At 36.9% G+C, this 23,804-nt stretch overlaps 1 protein-coding gene across 2 annotated transcripts; it reads right to left on the bottom strand.

Annotated features, from left to right (window-relative positions):
* Window positions 1-161: 161 nt before the first annotated feature.
* LOC306868953 (putative E3 ubiquitin-protein ligase UNKL) lies at window positions 162-20,476 on the bottom strand. 2 transcript variants are annotated; one of them, XM_079415441.1, is made up of 16 exons: window positions 20,341-20,476; window positions 19,264-19,473; window positions 16,219-16,395; window positions 14,470-14,603; window positions 14,196-14,331; window positions 13,639-13,756; window positions 13,449-13,533; window positions 12,148-12,314; window positions 11,568-11,756; window positions 10,969-11,031; window positions 9,332-9,509; window positions 8,493-8,585; window positions 8,160-8,393; window positions 7,882-8,078; window positions 3,631-3,888; window positions 162-3,424 (listed from the first exon to the last, which is right to left on the bottom strand). In XM_079415441.1, exons 1-16 carry the CDS (start codon window positions 20,403-20,405, stop codon window positions 3,269-3,271), a joined length of 2,460 nt encoding a protein of 819 aa, XP_079271567.1. In that variant the 5' UTR covers window positions 20,406-20,476; the 3' UTR covers window positions 162-3,268. The 2 variants fall into 2 exon arrangements, with proteins under 2 accessions (XP_079271567.1, XP_079271568.1); XM_079415442.1 differs by lacking the exon at window positions 11,568-11,756.
* Window positions 20,477-23,804: the final 3,328 nt, after the last annotated feature.

The raw sequence follows: 23,804 nt of genomic DNA, 5'->3' as shown, positions 1-23,804 counted from the left end.
ATACTTTCAATGTGTTGTTATCAAAGGCACAAATTTATTCCAAAGAGACTTGATCCTTACAAGACAACAATATTATCAAGCAGAATGACTGATTGTAAATCAGATATTTAAGTGCAGGCCCATGTTTTTTATTCTTTTGTAATTTTTTTTTCTTATTTATTACTATTACAGGCAATTGTAACTAGGCCAAAAAGTGCGGTTTAAGGCTAGGAAATGTAGATACTTGAACAGTTTTCATAAATGTAACCCACTGTCTGTCTCAGCCATTTCAACTAGCATGAACAAGGGACCCATTTTACATCACAATCAAATATGCTCTACACAGCCATGGTAGACAACATTTGACAATACAATAATAGACTTCAAGGTTCAGAGAAAAAAAAAAAAAAAAAAAAAAAAAAAAAAACTATTTGAAGATTTCTTATTTCATATCTAAATTCTACAGATTCCAACTAAACAGACAGAAAAACAAACACCAGTCAAATGGAAACTAAAGAAAGCACCTTACGGGCCAAGTACTCTTTTAAATTCCTGACAGCATACAAGTAGTGCACAACAACTAATGTTTCAAAACTGATTTCAGAATTTTACGAATAAGTACTAGTAGTATAAAAAGAAATAATATATACTTCAAATAAGCACTAATCCATATGGCCACTTAGGAATATTAACACAAATATTCATTCATTACCATGACATTCCTTCACTGTAGATTACAGCCAATTCAATACTATGTTATCGTTTCCACTGAGAAATTGAAGAAAAAAATTAAATAAAAAACCCACAATCTTTATATTCAGTTCATAAAGAATTGTGATTCCTTAGGATTTTTTTTGAATGCACATATTATGTAAATAAGGTACTAGATTTGGTCATATTCCTAACTATTTCCTCAGAATGTTAAAATGAAAATGCAGATATAAAATCGAAGAGAGAACAACGAATAGTATAGGTCTTTGGTAGAAACTACAAAAATGGGCATTCAGTCCATTAATATTGTCAGCAAAAGCAGTTGGCATAGTTGTCCTGTCAAATTAAACATTGAAAAACTGACATAGTAATTGTACACCACTTCAGGTGAACTTTGAAACAAGTATAAACTACAATACCACTTTGATTCATTTGAGTTAAGTCCACATTTGATTTGACCGCACTCTTCATTTGAGAAATAAATGTTGTGTGAAATCTCAAACATTTCAACCACATTTCATAGTTCAACAAAACCCTACGTTATGGTCCAATAACCAAACAATGGAACCAATCCCTCAACAAAGTCTTGAACACTTGAGTGCTGGAAACGTCACAATATCCTGAGCTGCTTTGATCCATTTCAACCTGTCACCCATCATACAGAAAAGATCACGTCTTTGCTAATCGGAAAAGATAAGCACAAAGTCAATGCGTTTGAAGCATTGCGTAAAAATATTTGCGAATACTCAACTGTGATGCCTGACCAACAACTGGATACGTCTGCTCAACACAAACACATTTGGCAGTGTGATTTAGAGCTTCAGCTGGTTAACAAAAAAGTTACACACTGACACATGCAGTGACGAATCAGTCAAGAACATCAGCTACATACAGACCTTGTGGATTAAGATACGAACGCAAGAAAGAAAGCAGAGAGAAATCATATATATACACACACACACACACACAGTCTTCGCCTCGTGAAGCTGAAAGAAAAAAACAAGGGTCTGGACAGATCCTCATTAACCATCCCTTTTGAAGTAAACTGTTTATCCCAATTTCGTATCCCTTTGTGTACCTGACAATTTACCACACAAACTCATTGCTGTAAATATGAAAGGAACAAGAAGAAAAAAAAAAAGTTTCAGATAACACAGTAGCAGGTCATTTCAATTAGATTACCTAAGCACATTACACTGTCAAATTTGGATACGAAAAACACCAATGATTTCTGTCTGTAAACACTACAGAGCACTACAATTCTACACATTTCAATAAACAGAAATGTACTAAGCCAGTTTAGTTTTTGCAATCAAAGAAACACACATTTCCTGATTTGAATATCCCTACACATTTAAATTAAGGATGATTCAACATTTCTAAGGATAATGAAGCTGCACCCAAAAAGCACCATCGTTAATGAAGGAAAAGGATCGATTCTTCAGCTGAACCTCAGAGCTCTGGCACCGACCAGGGTGAAGTCTCTCGGAAATACTTTAGTACTGAATTGGGCCGCTAAATGCTCCGATAATACGGTACTACTGAAAAAATACATACTTTGTAGAAGCTGTGGGTTTTCTACTACAATCCTAAACTCTTCACAGATGCTTCAAATGTTTTTAAGGCAAGGCACTTAAGAGGGAGTGGCCAGGAATCAGATATATGTTCTAACATATCTGAAAGGCTAAAGTCCAAAAAACAGAACAAAACAAACAAAAAATACTGTGTCGCTGAAGAATTCAGAACACATGTGCTCATCTAACAACTACATAATGTACATCTAAATAGTCACTATAAGACGGAGAAATCCATTTACTAAATGCCTTAGCATACAGTATGTGCCTTACTGATATTACAGCTGCTGGTTATGCCTAAAATGCATTCAAAGTTTGCACTTATTTGATTGAAAAATTTAAGTAACAATGAAAGTAATAACTACTATTTAGTACTATTTTACATGAAAACTAACAGGATATATATACACTATACCATGATTTAACAGTAAGAAAAATGAAATATTCTATTATGTTTTTCACAGTACACACAAAAGCTTCATACTTTAGCATATTTGGGAAAAAATATAAATCTAAGAAAATAACAACAACAACAACAAAAAGCTACAAAGCAGCTTAAAGCAAATTTTCTAAAAGAAAAAAACTAAAACCCTCAGACAAATTTCCAAGTCAACAAAGTGCTTTTAACAAGAAACAAATCCTCTTCTTCACACAGCTAGTAGCAATAATGGCATCGGGCCGATGATTTTGTTGCTAACAGTCAAATCAGGGCCAACCGACTGTAAATGCCAAAAGCAATAACCAAGGGAAAAGTTTTTAATGCTTTATGAAAATGGATAATCTAGCTTGTACAAAACAGGTATTGCATTTAAGTACTTGATTTGTATCGGTCAAACACCACTTAGTAGATTCTAATAAAACTAATTAATTGAATCACTATATGAAATACTGAAACACAAAAAAATGCTATTTAGAAACTGTAAGCATAATAATAATTATAATAATGTGTATTAGTAGTTCTTCAAAGGGCTAAATCATTAAATAGTACCTTGGATAGCTGTACATCACCACTTCAATATTTTCGTCTTACAGTAAGGACATTCCGTTTTACTAGACGCACAGTTCTGACAAAGTACATAATGTTGGCAAGGCTGCAGGACAATGGAACGATCATGCTTTTGGCAAACTATACATTTCTTTGACTGAAGCTGATATATTACCTGTGTTGAGAAAAAGAAGAGTTAACATCAGTCACACTTTGACAGATTCAATGCAGTGCGTCATGCATGACTGACTGACTTGTGTGGATGTTAAACCTCGTTGCCTACTCTTCCCCTTACTTGACGAGAAGAGTGCGACGGTCTACTTAGAGTGTGTGTAAATTGGACATGGTGACATATGTGTGTTGGGACCTGGTCCTTCTTACCCCGTCAATGAGGTCTAGGTCAGAGCGCAGCTGGCTCTGGATGGAGCGGAGCTTTGGCAGGGGGAGCTGGTCCAGCTCGCCGTAGCTGCGCAGGAGGGGCGTGTTGGGTGAGCGACACAAAACGTCAAAGTCTCCCTGCATTTCCTTCAGCTTGCGCTCAGTGTCCTCCCGCTTCTGCTCTGCCAGCTGCCGCTCCGCCTCTGCCGATTTAGCTTGCTCCTTCGCTTCGTGAGCGTCTTTCTGCCATGCTTCGCAGGCCTGTGAGAGATGCGTTTTAATAAGATGTTCCAACTGATAATAATAACTAAACTGACACCTTCTGGCCATTTTTTTCAGGTTTCAAAACTAAAGAACAATAGAGTGCTGCAGGGATGACGTATCTTAGTTTGTAGGCCAAAACCTGGAAATGAGTTAGCATTTTTCATCGTCCTAAAGTCGATTTTTTTATTTTTTTTAATTAAATGCCTAAAATAAGGTGTGTGGTTAAATGCGCAATATTTTCATGTTTTGTTGCACAAAATAAAATGCATCACTAATACCCCTTTATGATTTTTTAAGCTTTTGCTTGTCTTTAAAGGATTAGTTCACTCCTGAATTAAAATTTCCTGATTATTTACTCACCTCCATGTCATCCAAGATGTACATATCTTTCTTTCTTCAGTCAGAAAGAAATTAAGGTTTTTGAGGAAAACACAGGATTTTTCTCCATATATTGGACTTCAATGGGAGCAAATGGGTTGAAGGTCCAAATTGCATTTTCAATGCAGCTTAAAAGGGCTTTACACTATCCCAGCCGAGAAATAAAGCCCTAAACACACCCCACGATTTTAGCAATCCTATAAGATCATTGCATGTCACACTGTGCGACATGGATCTAACTTGACTATGACGTGTGTAGATTGTACCAGGACTCGTACAATACGACGCACGTTACTATAGAGGAATAAAACGTCATCAGTATGCGCTAGTGCTAAACACAAAGAGCATGATAAAAATCACACAGCAGTTGTATTTATGTGCTGAAAAAAGTGGAAGCAGCGAAAGAGGAAGGGATAAGAGCTTGAGGTAAGCAGTTTTATATTTTAGTGCCACGTCGCGTTGATTTCATGACGCATATTTATTGGTTGGTCAGTAAACGTGAATCGTACCAGCAAACACATTGTGCAATGATCATGCTGTATCGTAGGCTATCTTTGGTCTCAAGACCGTGACATGGCCGTCTTTGAACCTCTCTCACTGTACGACACAGGACCACCGATTAGGAGCCACGAACACAGAAATCGCCACAATGCCAATCTTTCGTCTGGGACAGCCGAAAATTGTGCAGTGTGTTTAAGGCTTAATCGGGTCATATGATGCGATTTCATGTTTTCCTTTGTCTTTGGAGTGATAATCTCAGATGATTTTGTGCTTTATTCAAAGTTAAACGTGTCTAATCTGAGTTTATATATCATATTGTGTGACCTTATAGCCATACTGAAACCAACAACAGATGGTGTGGACAGCCAAACTGCATTTAGCTGGAATCCTCTCGCGCCGCGTGTAGTTAGGACACGGTGTGACTGTGTGGGAAGATTTGCATAACACCGCCCAAACGTATACGCAATGAAAGAAGGCGTAACTTTTATTCTCGCTGTAGTATTGTTGTTGCCGCCGGTGCCATGTCGTGGAGACGCTGTTTCTCGTTGTGAAAGCGAAAGTTTCAAATGCAGACATGGTGTTATGTATGAACGCACAAAAAGACCATATGAGTCATTATAATCAGTAATTATGTCCTCAGTGAATGCAACAAATGCCTCGTTTATAGTGAGTTTAATTGTTTTAGTCTTGTTGCGCCGGGACACGGCATCATAACATGGTAAGGGGCATAACATTTCAGTCACACACTTGAGGTATTCGGCCAATTACAATGTACTGGATAGCTGGCCAATCAGAGCAGGCCTTGCTGCTCAGAACAATGAGCTTTGTAAAAATCGACACGTTTCAGAAAGGCGGGGCATAGAGGAGCAACAATACAGCATGTGGAAAATGTGTTTTTGAACCTTAAACAACATAAACACAATTGCATTACACCAAATACACAAAATAATGTTCATATGTAATCATATGACCCCTTTAAGGGTCTTATCTAGCGAAACCATCTTGTCATTTTCTAAAAAAGAAAATAAACATGTATATACTTTTTAACCACAAATGTTCATCTTAGGTATGTGCAACAGCGATCGAGTACTCGAGTACTCAGCCGTGACAGCGATGATCGATCATGAAAACGATGATCGTGGAAATTAATTTTTTTTTTGATCGGTTATAGCAGCACTTTGGGCGGCACCCTGAGCTCTGGTTGTTTAGCTTGCAACAGCATGCGATTCAAAGTATAGACGTGAGAAGAGAGAGAAGCTTGACTTTGAAGTCACAGTGATGTCTGGGTTAGCTACATACATATCTGATTAATCTAATATAGGATGTGTTGGGATATTAACATTTATTAACATGCTGAATGCGCTGCATATGACCAGTGTTTAGTTTCATGCTCAAATGCAGTGGCCGAAATTAACAGTTATTTGAGACGGTCGTATTGCTTTTAGATGTGCCTTTTTAAAAAATACTGATCCTATAATAACGCAGCAGTGATTTTTTTTTTGTCATATTTGTTCAGCAGTAGGCATACTTACATTAAAATTGTTTTCGTACTTCGTATGGGTTCGAAAACACGCAGGCGATTTTAGGAATCACTTGATAATGTAGATGAAAATATAGCACAAATCTGCCATAAGCATTATGAGAACTTAATGAAATCTATAGTAAATTCCGTCCTTACCCGTGTTTCAGCGCCGCTGTTGAAAGCGCATCACGGCGGGAGCTCTCTCTGTCTCGCGCGTAACTTAAAGTTCACTGGCACATGCATCCATTTGTGCAGATACAAGTTGCAATGTTACATCTATGTTATGTATCCAGGTTATCTGATTAATATCATATGAAGTGTCATAGAACGGGTTTCAGTTTATTGGCATAAAGTCAGCTTCACCTAATGCGGCTATTCGTTTTTAAATTATTATTTTTTAATAACATTGCTGCATCATAATCAATCTAACAATGTTCTAATGATGTTGTTCATGTTTTCATAGATAGATTTTCAAGTCATATTTTTTATATTTAACATTCATTTTCATAACAGTCTTCAGATATTTTCATAATCTCCATTATGGCCATGCCCCGCCTCCCGCGTACTCGATTAATCGTTTTTGAAACCTATCGATGATTGAAATAAGAAATTGCCAAAAATGCCCATCCCTAGTTCATCTTGCACTAGCTCTGCTTCCACAGCTTCACGCATTACATAATCACGTTGGAAAGGTCACACGCGGTTAAGTTCTTCGTCTGTGAGAAGAGCTAGTGCAAGACGAGCATTGTGGTTAAAAAGTATATAATTGTTGATCCCAAGTCCACTATATGGAGAAAAATCCTGAAATGTTTTTCGCAAAAACCTTAAATTTCTTTTAAATTAAGAAATTTCTCTAATAAAGAAAGAAAGACACAAACATCTTGGATGACATAGGGGTGAGTACATTTTCAGCAATTTTTTATTCTGGGGTAATCCTTTAAAAATGAAGTTGCTAACAGGTGGCTAAATGGGACAACAGAGGTTATCTGGGACATTAAATGTCATCACACCAAATAAGTAAACTCATCTACTCACTAGTGCACTTTCACAGCCTCATTGCGTTTATAATCACACACTTGCAACCTAGTCTAACTCAAACTTTCAGAGAAAACGACTCAGAAACTTGGCAAAGTGGTAGTAATGTTGAAGTCATGCAACTGTAGTGTAGTTCATTCAAAGTCAACGTTTAGCCTTTTACTTCTGGCGATTGTATTTAGGCTCCAAAATTTGTAGAAGTTGTGTTCATTTGTGAAGATTATCATGATGAAGAATGTGTTAGAATCATAAACTTCGGCTGGCCACAAATCTTAATTTCCACGATAATCCAACAGTCAATGGAAAAATCCTATTCGGCTTTTTGTTGAGGGAACTAGGGTGATTCCTACAAAAATACATCACCACAGCGCTCTATAGCTTGAAGTGTCACTGCAAGATAACAGTTTCAATAAGCAAAGTAAAGCAGTGTCAGCCTGTCTTCTACAAGAAAACTCAGCATGAATCTCCCAGAGATGACCTACAGGACAAACTAAATGGCTTCTAAGCATCACTCATCTCGTAAGGCCCATAAAAAGCAAGCGAGCACATCTGACCTGCTTGACTTGGTGCCAGGCCTCCTCCCATTGCTTTATCTTGCGCTTGGCTTCATCCAGTTCTCGGAGGAGCCGGCCGATGTCTGCACTGCTGGAGCCGACCGTGCTGGAAGTAAGGCTACTGAACACTGGAGATGGGCTTGGAGAGAAGCTGCCACTCATAAAGTCCCATATTCCCCCTGCTCCGCCATTCAGACCTAAGAAAAAATATCATTACATCATCTGAAATATTCACAAGACTGCGGTCGGGATATGAAGTTTGGGAAAATAATTCCCACCTAAGGAGTTCTGCGTAGACGTGGGTGTTCCTAGAAGGCCGTGCTCTGTTTTAACAGGTGGTGCCTGTGGCTGGCTCTGCTGGGAGGCCATTCCCGTGAGGAGAGACTGGGACAGAGATTGAGACAGAGAGCTGAGAGGGGAGGCAGAGAGAGACGATGAGGAATGCAGAGAGGAAGACCGAGCCAGAGAGCCAGGAATATTGACAGGAGCAGAGCCTCCTAATAACCTCTGACCTACGGGAAGAAACAGTTTGAACATTAACTGCAGTGCATTGTATACCTTGTACAAGACAACACACTCCGAAATCAACAGCTACAACAATTAAGTCTTACTTGTTAAACCAAGGCCATTGTTGTCTTGGTCCTCTAGCTCTTTGTCAAGGGAGGCAACATTGATGTCACTAAAATTCAGGTCAAGTGCAGATCCTAAGAGCGAGAAAAGTCACGCGCAATTAAGTATCTTTGCAAAGTGGATATAAAACACAAGCTACTTAAAGAGACAATATTACAAAAAGCTCTTAATTCATTCATTCAAACAATACAGTTTTTTTCTATACTTCTACTTCTGTATTCAGTGCATTTTTAAATTTTCTGTTTTTCTTATATTAGTGTTATAGTCCATCTCTACTGTGTTATTCCTTTGTATGTCTGCACTATGTCTGTACTTTCTTCTGCACTGGAAGCTCCTGTCGTCAATTCAGTTTCCTAGTGTGTGTGTAAACATACTTAGTAATAAAGCTCTTTCTGACTTGATGTTTTGTTAAACATCAATAGAAAAACTTGCAGTGATTAAAAGGCTTGATAATTCAGTTATTCATACTGCAGCATGCAATTCATATCCACTCACAGTCTATAATAACCATACATCACAAGCTGCTTTTGGGCAATAGTCATATATTTAAGTTAAATTAGCGTAAAGGCAGTCGTGAAGGCAAAAGCACTTACCATCCATTTAGCTGGGTGCTGCTGAGTCACTGCTGCTGCTGCTGGTGAGTTTTAGTGGACTCACTGACTTATGGCTAATGCATTGCCACAAATACAGCTTCCACTTCACTAAACGCTCTGCATTTAACTGCACTGCCTTATCTGGGCTGAGTCTGGCTCATGTGCTTTTACCCTTGGATGTAGCGTTCGGCTGGACGGCTCTAAGATGAAAGTACTGCAGGACTTACCTATTACTGACTCCACAGTATTGCTGCCTGGATAGAAAGGCGTGGCTTTTGCATTCATGTTTGATAAAGTTGTGGGTGAAGAACTGTCAGATCCAATACTGGAGGCCAAGCTGGACGTGATGCTTGATGTTATGCTGGATGCGAGTGGGTTCACTACTGAGAACACATTGCCATGAGCCTGTGAAAGGAAGCAATGGGACATGAGTCAATGTCAAATAATAAGGTCCACAATAAAGAAGAGGAAACTTTTAAAAATCTAGTTTAAAACTCAAGTCACTACATATTAGAAATTAACTGTTCATATTTATGTTGCTTTTGAAAAACTTTAGGTATAAATGAAAAACGTTTTTCAATTATTAACAAGTGAGCATTGTGCAGCAGTTTTGTTATTTATTTATTTTTTACTGCTGAAGTAATTAATAACATAAGACTGTTTTCTTGATTATGATTTCAGGACAGTTGTATTAACAACTGTCGACACTTCTGCCTCTACACCGCCCAAAAATATCAAAGAATTTAAAATCAGAAATAAAAATAATAATAATTTAATGAATTTGAATGTGTTTTTAAGACCAGTTATTTTAGTATCATTTAAATAAACTATTATAGTACTTTTTAATATTTTTAGTTAGCTTTTAATTTTCATTTTAATATTAAAGTTTTAGTAATTTTGTTATGTGCTTTTGTCATTTTATTTTCATTTCAGTTTTAGTAATGTTAGTACCCTATTTTCCAGAATAGAAGTTATATTCCAAAGAGGCTAATATAATGCAATTAATGTCAAGAACACAAAATATGCAAAAAGTGCACACATTTGGATTTGTGCCAAACGAGAGAGGTACTTGAGCCCAACTTTGTTAGCATAGCGCATTTCCCACACGCCAGTAGTTAAAATTTAGCTTCAAATATTTTTTTTTCAGGCTTGATGTGTATAAAACATGTTGTTTATAATGCATTTATGCATAATGAATGCCACTATACTGCATTGTTGCTTTATACTTATATTTTTCATTCCTGTTCTGTTCTGTTCTGTTCTGAATACAGTCCCATTGGAAGGATGTGTTGTAGACTGAGGGTAAATAAAATGCATGTTTATAGCATGTATAATATTTGTAAATGTTTAGTTTTATTTACTGGCATTTCACATTTCGGAATGTAATAAATTATAATTATAAAATAAAAACTTGTACAACTTATCTGTATTTTTTTTTATCTCAAGAATGCTGTTTTGACCCAGTGCGCCTTATTGTGACTTGTTTTCCAGAATACAGTACTTAGACTCATTTACTTTACTTATGTCAAGGCAATATTTCTTTAAAACGTTCTTTAAATCTTCTTTAAAAGTTTTTCATCTAATATTTCTATTTTATTTTAACATTTCAATGGATGAAAAAATGTTTTAGTTTACAATAACAATACTATTTTGAACAATGTTACTTCAAAAAAACCATCTGCAAAACATACATATTTTATGGCACTATGTTTAAAAAAAAAAAAAAAGTAACGTATGATTTCTTGGAAATGAGGATGAAAACATGGAATGTAACATGATGCAATGCCCCAATCACTTTATATCTTATACAATCCTTATTTGTAAGGTTGTAAAATGTGTGAATATGAGGATTAAGTTGCTTTACCTGTTTGTCTTGGTCCATTAACTTTTGATTATTTTCCCCAGACAGGCTCTTCTGGTTCTTTGCCTGAAATCAGATAATGCATCCTATCATGTGACCTGATGTAGTTAAGGCAACCAGGGCTGTTATTATACTGGGAATTTCTACCTGCTCAGAAAGGGGGAAAAAAAGTATGACGCTCTTTAAAGTTGTTTGTGACAATATAACATTATAGCGTGCTTCCTTTTGATATTTTATGATGACCACAACGTACGTGGTCATGTGGCCTCTGAGTGTTGTTCTCCGATCACTACAACATTAAAACTATTTCAGAACTTAGCACATGAATGATAAATAAAAAGTTCACGTGTAATGCATTTCAAAGCAGACAATGTTGCCACACCCTCAATCTCAAAGACTGAAGTGAAGCTTTTCAACAACAACTGAGTATTGTAGCTTTCATCTGGCAACAAACCACTAAAAAAACACAAGCGAAAAGTGGTGAGAACAAATGAAATGACCCAAAGGCAAAGAAATCAAAGTGAAAGCTTGCAGTGTGTGTCATGCCTGCAATCCTGCAGGAGGTCCCTTTAGTAAGGGCTACAGAAAACGACCATGTGTACCTGATCCTCCCGTTCAAAACCCGGAGCGTTGGGATAGTTAGACGTCGGAGAGAAAACACTGGACGTGGTGGACTCTGAACAAAAGCTACCATTAGTAAAGCATTTTGGCCTGCTGATGGGTCCAATTGGGGACAAAGAACTGTTGCTCCCTGAGCCTGGTGTTACAGTTGGACTATTAGTGCATGATACCTGAAGAAGAAAAGCACAAATCAGCTTAAAAAAAATTTGGTGTTGGAGCCAAATTGGTGATTTTTATTTGTTGATTAGGCAGATCCAAACGTGAGAGGATTTGATGCACAATAACAGAAAAAAAATTTGCTCCATTTTTGGTCTAATGTCAATCAAGAAGGATTTGAGTGTAAAGGCCTGATCTGAATGTCAGTTAATTTTCAACACAGACTGCAATAAGCAGAAAAGAATGCAAAGCCAACCAAAGTCAAAGTGAAACACAGCAGAAATGAAGAGAGAAACCGTAGCTCTTACAACAGAACAATCAACTGCTTCCTAAACTAAGGACATTTCTCTACCACAGATGTAAGACAGATGAAAGACAGGTGAGAGAAGGTGAATGCAAACATACGTTTCCCGCCTGGCCGTTGTTACTGCCGCTGCTGGTGATGGAATTCATGTTGCCGCTCCACTCGCTGACTGGACACTCTGGATATTGCAGAGAGCCCAGCTTGGACTGAGAACCCGACTGCATTACTGTGAGCAACGTGCTCATGGTCTCCTCTGTGGAAGGAATTCCTTCATACACACATACACACACACACACACACACAGTCATTAGAGTCATGAACTTTGGGCTGCACGATTTGATGAGGGCAATCAAACTGCGATTTGAGATTTAAGGAGACTTTTCCAGAAGCTCCAGGTTTGCTTTTGTAACTATCATTATTATTATTCTTATTATATATAATAAGGTTTAATTAAAATAATTTCATTATTATCCATGCAGAGGCTATGCTGTTGTATTTATTCATGGCACATGCATTTTGGTTCAAACATATGTCGTCTAATGACTTATTTGCATTATTTAACCAATTTGTATTATTATTATTATTAGTAAGTTTTTTTTTTTTGATAAAGAAAGTTGGTCATAGTAGTGTAAAATAAATTTTAAAACTTAGGTTTAGGGTATATGTTTGATTTATGGTTAAGGACATGGCTTTTAATGGTGAGACTTTTTGTGATAAGCCTCTCATAAATTATGTAAAACTTTGTATTTAGATTTATCGGCCAATATGTCGGTTATCGCTATCAAATATAAAGAATTATCTTTATTGGCCAAAATTTTCATATCGGTGCATCCCTAATTTATAATAATAATACATTTATTTTACAGTACAATTGTAAAAACTGCTAAATTTCATTACCATTAAAATATTTATGGTTATCTTCATTTTTTCATTTTCAAAAGTTAAACCACCAATGTTTTATTTTGCAGAAAACCACAAGGAGCTTCTCTTTTGAGAATCTCCTTTGTTGATAATATCCAGTTTATAAGAGCTTCTCATTACAAGTTTAAGATGTTTGGCTCATGTTGTGTTACCAAAAGCTTGTTACAAGCAAAGCAAACTAAGAGCAGATGCACTGATGAGTTTGTGTTGAGCAGCATTTATTGTGAATCAAGCCACCGCCAGACCCGGAACACACCAGATTATGAGCTGTTCGCGTCAAAAAGAACAAGTGCTGTTGTTCACTCTGAAACATGCAGTGCACACATTTATTTAATTAAATCACAGCCTTTGCGTTTTGATAAATTGCCATATCGTGATTAGGGTTTCATTTTGAGTTTTCTTATAGCCATACATGAACATGAACTGCACTGCAGGTATTTAACTTCAACACGTTGCAATCAATCATTATAAACATGCTTACTTTCCACATGTGCAAAAGCACAGAATGGACCCCTTGGACAGTATCCAGTTTGCCTCATGTCGTTGCATTTCGTTGATTTGTAAATCTTGAAACAAAGACAGAAGTTGGTGAGATGATGAAAATGATGTAAATCAAATAAATTACAAGTCAATCACTCAAGTTTAGTGTTGTAAAGGTGTGTCGGTCTCACCTCTGGGTGGAACTGTTGTTCGGTGCGAGAGTGGCAGTACTGACAGCTGTCCCCACTCTCACACTTGGAGGGTTCGCCCCATTCATCGCCATGCTTTACACTCGGGCAGGGCGTCGACCTGCCAAGACATCCAACAGGGATTGAGTTTTATATAAAAAAATAGTCATGCGGCTAAACAAAACCAAACGTTTTTTTATTTTATTTGTGGATGTGACCAACCTATATAACAAATAAGCACAAAAATATCTACAAATGAAGACTTCAGATGCAAAAAGTCTGTCTGGGAAATTTATTTTACAAGAGCACTAATCAGGCTCCTATTAAAATATCATTGGACCTTTTCTTTGCCATTTGTGAACCTAAACAAATGAGACTGATAAAATGCTCATTAAAAATAAAATCTCAGACAGACTTCGAGCTTATTGCATCTGAAGTCTTAAAATAATAAATATTCCCACATAAAATAACTTCCACTCCCAAATGTGTTTTAGGTGTCACAGTGTGTCAACTTCTGCTTTATTTGGGAATATTTGCAATCTGAAATGTTTCCATCTCACCTGTATTTGAACTTTCTGGGATTTCTTCTCCTATCTCTGCTGTTGTGATAGTGGGGACAGGCATAGCCCTGCCTGCATAGACGTGGAGGCTTGGTGCACTGCTCGGTTTTATAGTTGGCCAAAACAAAATTGGTATCTGAAGAAAAGGGGAACAGAAAATGAAGATAAATGACCTGACTGTCATTTTTGTAACCGTTACTACTGAAGTCTTGATCAACCTCTTTTTATTTCTCGTATACTGGTCTTGCATTAGTGTGGGAAGGGTTTGTGTAACCTTGCCAGCGTGGGTCCTCATTCAGAGTCTTCTCAATCATGGCCTGGCTGGCCAGCACACCTGGCTGCAGGTCAGGAATTCCCTCCCCAGATCCCAACTGGCCGTTCTGCAGAGCTTCCTGTGCCTGGATCTCTCTGTGAACATAATTATGCAAGTCAGCCCACCCATTCAACAGGACCAACACCAACTGCAAACGGTAGATGTAAAGAAAAAAAAAAGACTGCTCTTGATGCAACAGCTATTTCCACATACACGTTGCTAGGCAACTGCTGAGATGGCATATTTCTTGTTATTTAATCTCTGGTAAGCCACATTTCCAGGCCAGAATCAAAACGTTCGCTGCTGTGTTGTGCAGACTGCTCATCAATGCAGGTGTTATTGATGTCATTAGTAAAAAAAACAAATATGGTATATAACGGCAAAAGAGGTTAAGCACCCTCAAATAAGCACTCTGACTGCTCTCTTGTGAACTGAATACATATGTAAAATACCTATGTGCTAATCAACTGAAAACTTGTGCAGCCACAAAAGCATTTTGCAACTGACATAAAACAATGTCTAGCGCAAATGGCTGTTATTTTGGGATTCACAGTTTTTACGCTAGTTGGGGGTTGGGAATCCTGGCAGAATTTCCCCCGTCGTTGAAAAACAGGAATTTGAGTGCTACAAGCCAAAGAACTTCCTTTTCCGACTAATGCCCTTTAGTGCAAGTTTCCTTTGTACTCAAAGAAATGCAAATACTAATGTTTGCTCTCAACTATGTACATCAAATGATTAAAAACTGTAACTACACTCCCATTCAGTAACCCCTTGATAAGAATTTTATTTTATTTTTTATCAAGTCGTCTCTTAAGGTCACCTAGAATTTATTTGACCAAAAAAAAACAACAACAAAAAACCCCAGTAAAAAGTCATATTGTGACATATTATCACAATTTAAAATAGCTGTTTTCTATTGTAACCGATTTTAAAACGGAAATTTATGTGATGGCAAAGCTACATTTTCAGCATCATTCCTCCAGTCTTCAGTGTCACATGATCCTTCAGAAATCATTCTGATATACTGATCAAGAAACATTTCTGATTATTGTCAATGTTGAAATTGCTTAATATTTCAAGCAGTAACATTATAAATGTTCCTATAAATCTAAGCATTGTAACATTATAAATGTCTTTACTTCAACTTTTGATAAATTCAATGCATACGTGATAAATAAAAGCACTAATAATCTCTTAAAAATCATACTGACCCCAATCTTTTGAGTGGTAGTGTACTTTTTTTTTTTTTTAGGTTGCCTGCTCTCAGTAAATAAAATTTAGTGTGTTTCCTATAATAGCTGCACTGATAGAAGACTTGCTTTGACTGTATGGATATTCCTCATTAATGCATGGGTCAGGGGCATGATTGTTTGCATATATTTTTTAGGTAACACTTTAGTATAATTCTCACAATTAACTAGTTGCTTATTGGCATATCTATTATTAACATACTAGCTTTTTATTAGTGCTTATAAAGAACATATTCTGCATAGTATTCTATATCCTTAATCCTAGCCAATACCTAAACTTAACAACTACCTTACTAATTATTAATAAGCAGAAAATTACGAATTTATCGAGGCAAAATTCATAGTTAATAGTTTGTTAATGTGACTATTTTTTATTAATTACACTAATTCAACATGTATAGGGAGAGCTAGGTCCCTATGTCCCTTTGCTAAAGACACATAGAGGGGGAAAAAACACTACCTGATGTCATAAACTGGTGGCCGTAGGTCATGTGGTCCATGAGCGAAGGCGCAGTGGAGGCCATTCTTCACACAATGCCCACGAGCATCTGTCTCATGGATGCAGGTGCCAGTCTTGTAGTACCGTAAATGGTACTTGCGCTCTGTGTCACCAGTGGTCCGGTGTAAATAAGGGCAACTGCAAAGAGATAAGCACCAGTGTTGCTCATCAGTAAACATGCTCAATGAAAGGACTACATTTTGAGGTGTTAATAAAAAAAAAAAAAGACTAAATATTTCACGAACATGTAAAGGTCAGTGCATTTCTCTGTGAACAACAAAGTGAGAGTAACGCAAAGAACTAAAAATCAATGTAAAACAACAACAACAACAAAATCGTTCCCAGTAAGTGCTCTCTTTGGAACGCTTTATTTCGAAATACTGAGACATGAGGCTTGTGTCACTGACTGTTTACTGCACTGCCCGAAGCCACAGAAAATAGAAAAAAAGACGTTGGACACAAAATAGCAATCGTATTGGAAGTTAGAGCTGCACTTACTAATATTAACACAATATGACTCAGTGACAGTGTATACAAGCAGACAACAAACTTTTTGATTTCTTTATTCTAAAACAGATCATCAACATTTAACATATGTTAAAAATGCATCAACAAATATACTAGTACAGTTCTGGCCACTTAAATATACTGTTAAACATAGCATGTAAAATAAAATAAAGACATAAAAAAAAAACATCAAAGGCAACAAGCATCAATGTCATGGCAAATGCTGAGCTTTCACAAATTTAAAACATTCAAGCACTTGTGAAATACTTTGCGGCTGGAAGTTATTTTGCAAGATATATTAGCAGGCAGTATACATACATACGTAAAGGAGAGAAATGTCTCTATGAAATTATGAAATATTATTAGTGCATGCTTGGTCTTGTAAACAGCACAAGAGTCTAAATAATAACTGAGTGCAATACGGATTATGCATGCTGATACATGATAACACTGCAAATACGAGATTAAGAGAAACAGGCATTTATAAGAAGAAATATATGTTTGTTTTTTAAGAAAGAATTTAAGGCACACAGAAAACGGGGCTGTGACAATCTGAACAGCTCCTTGGAAGAGAGCAGGTTTATACTGAAAATGCTACATACCCAATAATCTTCTCAAATATAGCAACTGCATCTTGTTCAGGTAGCAACAGTAACTATGGCAACAGCAATGATGTCATCGCAGGACGGCTGCTACTGGATGAATGAACGTGTGATCTGTGCCTATACTGAGACTATGTGACATACATCCTCGAGGACACTCGGCAAAGACGCAGGGCAAACTATTTAGAGTTACATTATAATAAAACAATAATAATAATAATAATCCAGTATCCTTCAGTTTAGGTGTAGGTGAAGAAAATAACTAAATAAATACATTTTGTCTAACTAAAATATACTGTTTTTTAAATGTCATAAATGTTATAATGCAAAAGTTGTAGACATCATTACATTGTTATGTAAGGTATGAAATATATGGATATATGATTGAGATGAGAAAAATCATATAATATCTGTGGGTCCTCTATTTATATATAGGTGTAAAATGATATAAAATTTAATACGCTGAAACAAGCATTCACAATTAAATATTGAACAATGCCATTATTTATTTGTTTTTAATTCCTCATATTGGCAGATAATCTACATTATCTAGCCTACCCATATATTGTGAATCAACAATAAAAACAAATGACTAGTGTTGTACAATCATTAGTGAAAACAATGTTTAAAAATAAATTGCAGATATAATCTATATACAATCAAAATGTTGACAAGATGTGTAACAAGATAATATGTTAATCTCTCTGTGAGATCCGAAATATCATCTGACATCATACTACAGCATTCTCAAATTCAAAACAAAGTTGCCATGCCACTATTTATAGGCTAGTTGGAGCGTCAAAACAATCTTATGGGAAAAACTTGGAATGAATCCACAGATGACACCTGACTAACAGTTATGTCACGTGGACAATACAGTAATAATTACGATCCATTTATAGAGCCTCTGAACTGTACTGTTGCACAATTCCAGCAAAGCTAGCTGTTTAAATACGATTTAATGAATAAGAAACTAACACGTGCTTAAACATAAACAAACAGCACATATTTAAACAACCTTTGTTAATATTCATACAAGTATTGGGATCAATAAAGCATTAAAACGTCTATCTTGAGCACAGTGTGTTGACTGATTGTCAAACTAATCAGCAGAGAACCAAATATACAACTGGACTAAACTGGGACATGATTAGACATGACTGAGTAAAGTCTGAATATCCTCTGAATATAACGTGCTTTGTAAACACACGAGTTTTTATGAAGCGAGGGCTCGTAAACATTGTAAGAGCAGTGAGCCAATCAGAAAAGTGTACGTGCAAGGGAGAGCCAATCAGAAGGCAGAGAACAAGGGGGCGTGTCTTTAGGCTCACTAAGCGCAACACACAAGGAAGGCAACAAACACGACTCTCCACCATGAGCCTTCTGACCTTCATTTCCACACAGAAGATACACATTTCTGCTACACACACAGGGCTAAACTGGGAACTGAGAGACGAGTCATCAGGCAAAAGTGGAAGTGAAACTCGAGAAATATACACACACACATTCACATCGAGCGAAACACAACACCGTGAATGGCAAAAGATTACAGGAGAAAGCGATATATCTCACGGGGGAGTAAAACATTAACATAACGTAAACACTATGGTGAATTCACAAGGCATCAGTCTGCTAAACTGCATACTTTATGAAGAGTGCGTGTGCTCCACAGAACAATAAAATCAGTCAAAAACACAACAGCATGCTCATGATTACTAAAAAATGGCTGATTCCCAAAACGCACGCATTTCCAAAATAATTCAGTGTTGCGATATACATTATAATAATTAAGACAAGCTTCGTATCAAGCAACACAAACATTGCCTCTGCAAAATAAACATGACACGTGCACTGGCGCGAAAACATGACAAATGACTATGAAAAAAAAGTTACTTACTCGTCTCCATCGGGACATATTCCTGTTGTCTCGTCATACTTCGTGCAATATACATCTGGGCTGTAATTAAAAGTCCCGTCTCTTCTTCGTATGGGTCTCCGTCTTCGCTGATTTAGGAAATGCCAGTGGAAACACGTAAAGGGTCTATGCTGTGTGCATTTGTGCTGCAAAAACAGCGGGCACTGCTCGGTCCTGAACTCCTTCAAATATCTAGAATTAAAAGGGGAAAAAGCTTTACAACCAACCACCTCCGCAACAACAACAACTACATTTGAGAGATGCATGAACAAATAAGTATTGCCATAACGTTAATCAGATGCAGTAATATCAAACTGCCTTCAAAGTTTGGAGCTGCTGTTCACTGCGTAGTTTCTTACACGCTACCATCCCACAACAAAACTAGCCCTAGATAAATAGTTTACGTGATAAACACCCTTTTCAGCAACTGTAAACATATAACGCTCACTTTATGCGTTAATAAACATCTAAATGGGAACGGAATGTGTTTAATTGTTTAAGAAATCCACTGCGAGCTCTTTATCAAGGCTCTCCACTACAACAGTAGAAGCTTACGCCAAGTCCTCCGCGATCAGCGTACACAGTTACGTACAATCTTCGACGTACGTCCCATTCAAACCAACGGTGCGTACGGCGGGAAAAGAGCGTAGAGTAAGAAACACGGGCCGAGGAAGGAGGCGGATGCAGCTAACAAATCAGCCTGCTAGCTACATCTAGCGAGCGTCTCGACACGCTCGTCTTGCTGCTGTGTACATGTCTTCAGGCTTTTACACGAGCAGCCTTTGAGCAAATTAGCGAAGAGCACTTTCTTAAGTTTTAAAAGGCACGCAGAGCAACTAAAGCTTTTGTGCGCAAACGATGCAGTGTTTAGAACAGACGAGATTATTGATTTCACTGATATGTGAGAGCCGCGTGCATTCAGAAGAATTTACAAAAGGAAAAGCACCATTTTAAAACGCACAGAGGGAGAGGAAGCAGCACGCGTAACAAATACACATCCGACAGTCGAGTATCCAGTAGTCCTCGTATTTTCCTCCGTTTAATGTTTACTTTACTTACGTATAGTGGGTTGGTTTCTCGGTTTGAGCAGAAGCGCTCGCCGCCGTTTTCGAAACCGACGGCATTTTCAGTCAAAACAACACCAGCGCGTGCGCGGGACCCTCTCGTCTACTCGTGCTCTCGCGCGCCGCTGCACGGCCTATGGCAAGCCGTTTTAGCATTTAATCTATAAGCCGTACTAGTATCTATTTTCATGCTACTAGTACTTATTTTTTAGATACTAGTATCTTTTCCATTAAGTACTAGTACTTATTCATTAGGTACTAGTACTTATTCTTTAGCTACTAGTGTCTTTTGTAAAGTTACTAGTACTTATTCATTAGATACTAGTACATTTTCATTAGATACTAGTACTTGTTGATTAAATACTAGTACTTATTTATTAGATACTAGTACTTATTTATTAGATACTAGTATTTATTCATTAGATACTAGTACTTATTCATTGGATACTAGTACTTATTTCAATAGTGACTAGTAACTATTATATTATTACTAGTAACAAATTTTACATTTTTGCCATTGACTTCTATGGGGATCCGTCATTGAGATATCAACTATTCAGTTTTGACTAGTAAGTATTCCACTAGTGACTAGTACTTAATTTTTATGTACTAGTAGTTATTCATTAGGTACTAGTACTTATTCATTAGGAACTAGTACTTATTCATTAGATACTAGTACCATTTAAATAGACACTAGTACTTATTCATTAGGTACTAGTACTTATTCATTAGATACTAGTACTTATTCATTAGGAACTAGTACTTATTCATTAGATACTAGTACTTATTCATTAGGTACTAGTACTTATTCATTAAATACTAGTACTTATTCATTAGGAACTAGTACTTATTCATTAGATACTAGTACCAATTAAATAGACACTAGTACTTATTCATTAGGTACTAGTACTTATTCAAAATGTTACTAGTAAGAATTTTTATTTTACTAGTAAATTTTTAAATTGAACTCTACTGTAGCCATTTGGACTAGTCATAACATAAGACGAGTAAAAAAGCAGATCTGACTAGTAAGATACGAATTGTTACTAGTAGTAATTACAAAAGATACTAGTGTCTAATAAATAAGTACTAGTACCTAATGAATAACTACTAGTATCTATTAAATAGGTACGAGTATCTAATGAATAAGTACCAGTATCTAAAACATAAGTACTAGTATCTAATGAATGCTTACTAGTAATATTTAAATAGATACTAGTCACTATTGCAATACTTACTAGTCAGAAATTAAAAGATGATATCTAAAACAGAATAACTACTAGTACCTGTTAATTTGGAGATATCTTCAACCTCATAAAGAACTAGTAAGAATGTATTTGGAGATATCTTAATTCAAACAAGCCATTAAATAAACATGAGTACCTCTCAACCGTCCAATCAGAGTCCACATGGTAATACAATACATTAATATGCTGAATTAATTTGATTGTTAAGTAGGGCTAACTGGCTTTGTATGTTAGCCTACCTTGCTAATTGGTTACCATAAAATCACAAAGAAAAGATTACAAACCTGTTGTCCAACAAAAGTATATTGACATGTTTTTACTCCAAATTCACATCATAACATCATCGAGCGTTTGAAATAAGTTCCTTTTGTGATCTGACATGGTTTCATTAAACAGAATGAAGCAGAAATCATGCCACTTTATATTATTCTATACAGTGATAAAGGCTGTCGTATGTTTAAACATACTTTATTCTTATAAAAATACCCGAGATGGCTTGAAGAACACAGATACAACCATATATTGTCGCAATCATTGTTTATTTTCTTTATGCTTCATCATTATCTATCTGCATGCTAGCTACTAGGCTACATAAACAGCGAATGCTGAATGTCTTCTTTGTCCATATTTCCTGGAAGTGAGTCTCACTAGTGGAGTTTCTGCGTGAGGGCGCCCTCTGGCGAAGAGGATGAATGAGAAGAAATTACATGAATTGAGTATTCGTTATTGCTCACAAAATAACGAGTAAAAATAGCTAAAATAATTAAGAACTTTGAGGTAAACATATCCTTACGTTTTTCTTCAGTGTAGAGAAGTGTAATTGTTTTTCCCTTTTCTTGCAGCTATATTTATTATTATATTTATACTTAAATACTCAGTTTTGTATATTATAGTGAAATAGTGTTATTACAAAAGTAATATTCCTTATTTTGTTTAATGTTTTTATTTATTGGTATATAAAAACAAATTTGTTGACCAAATCGTGCAGCCCTACACATACAGAAAACCAGTTTTTTTATTTTTTATTAATAATGTTTGGCCTTTTTTCCAAATAAAGAAAATGTTTGTCTGAAAACCATAAGGTTCGGATTTTGTGTGCCCTGTACAGAACATTAATGTTAAAAACATTCAGTGTCTGTAGCACCAGTGTTACCACTGTAACTGGAACCTGGACTTTCTCACCAACAGACCACAGTCTGTTAGGATCAATAACCACACCTCCTCCGTCCTCACCCTAAACACTGGGGTACCACAGGGCTGTGTGCTGAGCCCAATCGTCTTCTCCCTTTTCAGCCACGACTGCATGCCTGTATATGGCTCTAACTCCATAATCAAGTTTGCAGATGACACCACAGTGGTAGGCCTGATCAGCGACAACGATGATGGCCTACAGGGATGAGGTCCAGCATCTAGCAATGCGGTGTGCCAACAACAACCTTGCACTCAACACCCAGAAGACCAAAGAGCTGATTGTAGACCACCGGCGGACTAAGAAGGACCACACACACACTCCCATCTACATTGATGGGGCCGAAGTGGAGCGCGTGGCGAGCTTCAAGTTCCTTGGTGTCCATCTCTCTGAGGATCTCTCCTGGACCCTCAATACCTCCACCCTGATCAAAAAGGCACGACAGCGCCTTTACTTCCTTAGGAAATTAAGGGAAGCTCACCTGTCCCCCCACATCCTGCTGAACTTTTACCGTTGCACTGTTGAAAGCATACTCACAAACTGCATCGCAGTGTGGTATGGCAACTGCACTGTTTCGGACCAGAAAGCCCTCCAGCGGGTGGTGAAAACTGCCCAATACACCACTGGTGTCGTGCTACCCTCCATCAAAGACATTTACCACAAACACTGCACTGTTCAACAACCTGTCTGCACTCCTCACTCGCAATGTTCTTTTATTTCCTGCTTTTTTGCACATTTCTGATATTTGCACATTCCCTTGCACATTTCTACCTCCGGATGCCGTGAAGGTCATTGGCCATATACAAACATATGCTACTTAAATACCTCTCTTTATAATGCACCTTCTGTTTATATTTCCTTGCAACCTAAGTTGTATGTACAGTCATTTGCACTGAGCTAGTCTCTTCCCATCTACCTCATAACTTGCACTATATGTCATAAAACAATGTATATACACATTTTTATATCTATTTATAAACCTTGTTATTTGCACTTTTGGTTAGATGCTAACTGCATTTCATT

Source organism: Barbus barbus (genome assembly GCF_936440315.1).
Source record: "Barbus barbus genome assembly, chromosome: 4".
NCBI classification, from domain to species: Eukaryota; Metazoa; Chordata; class Actinopteri; order Cypriniformes; family Cyprinidae; genus Barbus; species Barbus barbus.
Note: the sequence above shows the minus strand (reverse complement) of the source record. Positions and strands in the feature narration are given on the sequence as shown.